Source organism: Morus notabilis, unplaced genomic scaffold (genome assembly GCF_000414095.1).
Source record: "Morus notabilis unplaced genomic scaffold, ASM41409v2 C11295753, whole genome shotgun sequence".
NCBI classification, from domain to species: domain Eukaryota; kingdom Viridiplantae; phylum Streptophyta; class Magnoliopsida; order Rosales; family Moraceae; genus Morus; species Morus notabilis.
In genome coordinates, this window is record NW_010384502.1 from 1 (window position 1) to 720 (window position 720).

The window sequence follows — 720 nt, forward strand, 5'->3', positions numbered from 1 at the left end:
TGGACCCGGGTGAAATTTCTTGCTTGTTACTGATCATATGATTCCTCAACGAACCACTATAAAATCTCCATCACAAGGAGCAAATAGAATCATCCCAACTTTCAAATCATAAAGAAGCTTGTTTAGTCTTATCATCAAACAGTCATGTGTAACCAAAAGCACTACGGAGAAGAAAGAGCTTCAGCTTTCCTTAGGCTTCGGATTTTCATGGGAAAACTGCGAAAGCCCCTCTCGCTTTTAGCGGCAGCCAGAGAAACCGGAGCTGGCGATTTTGATGAAGAAGAACTGGAAGTGCCAATGATGACAGTACCAGATGATGTGAAGGAAGGGCATTTCGCAGTGTTGGCGGTGAAGGGTGATGAGAAAAGGAGGTTTGTCGTTAGGCTTAAGTACTTAAATAGCCCTGAGTTTTCGAGGTTGCTTGAACAGGCTGAGGAAGAATACGGATTCGAGCATTCCGGAGCTCTTGTGGTACCTTGCAGACCTGAAGAATTACAAAAGATTTTAGAAAGAAATTGCGGAGATCAGATCGAATTTTGAAGACCTTCATGTAATCTTTATTGTCGTGTATGGATACTAGGCAACTTAACTCATGTTATTCTTTCATTGGTTTATGTAACTAAGCCATTTTTATATTTCATTCTTTAATTAATGTAATTTGGTTAATTAACCATAATGTTAATGAATTGTTCTTTAATCAAATTTTTCATGGCTACCCCC

The 720-nt window shown here is 39.3% G+C and overlaps 1 protein-coding gene across 1 annotated transcript; it reads left to right on the plus strand.

Annotated features, from left to right (window-relative positions):
* Positions 1–111: 111 nt before the first annotated feature.
* LOC112094847 (auxin-responsive protein SAUR50-like) lies at positions 112–696 on the plus strand. Its single transcript, XM_024176562.1, has one exon. It carries the CDS (start codon positions 145–147, stop codon positions 538–540), a length of 396 nt encoding a protein of 131 aa, XP_024032330.1. The 5' UTR covers positions 112–144; the 3' UTR covers positions 541–696.
* The last annotated feature ends 24 nt before the right edge of the window (positions 697–720 follow it).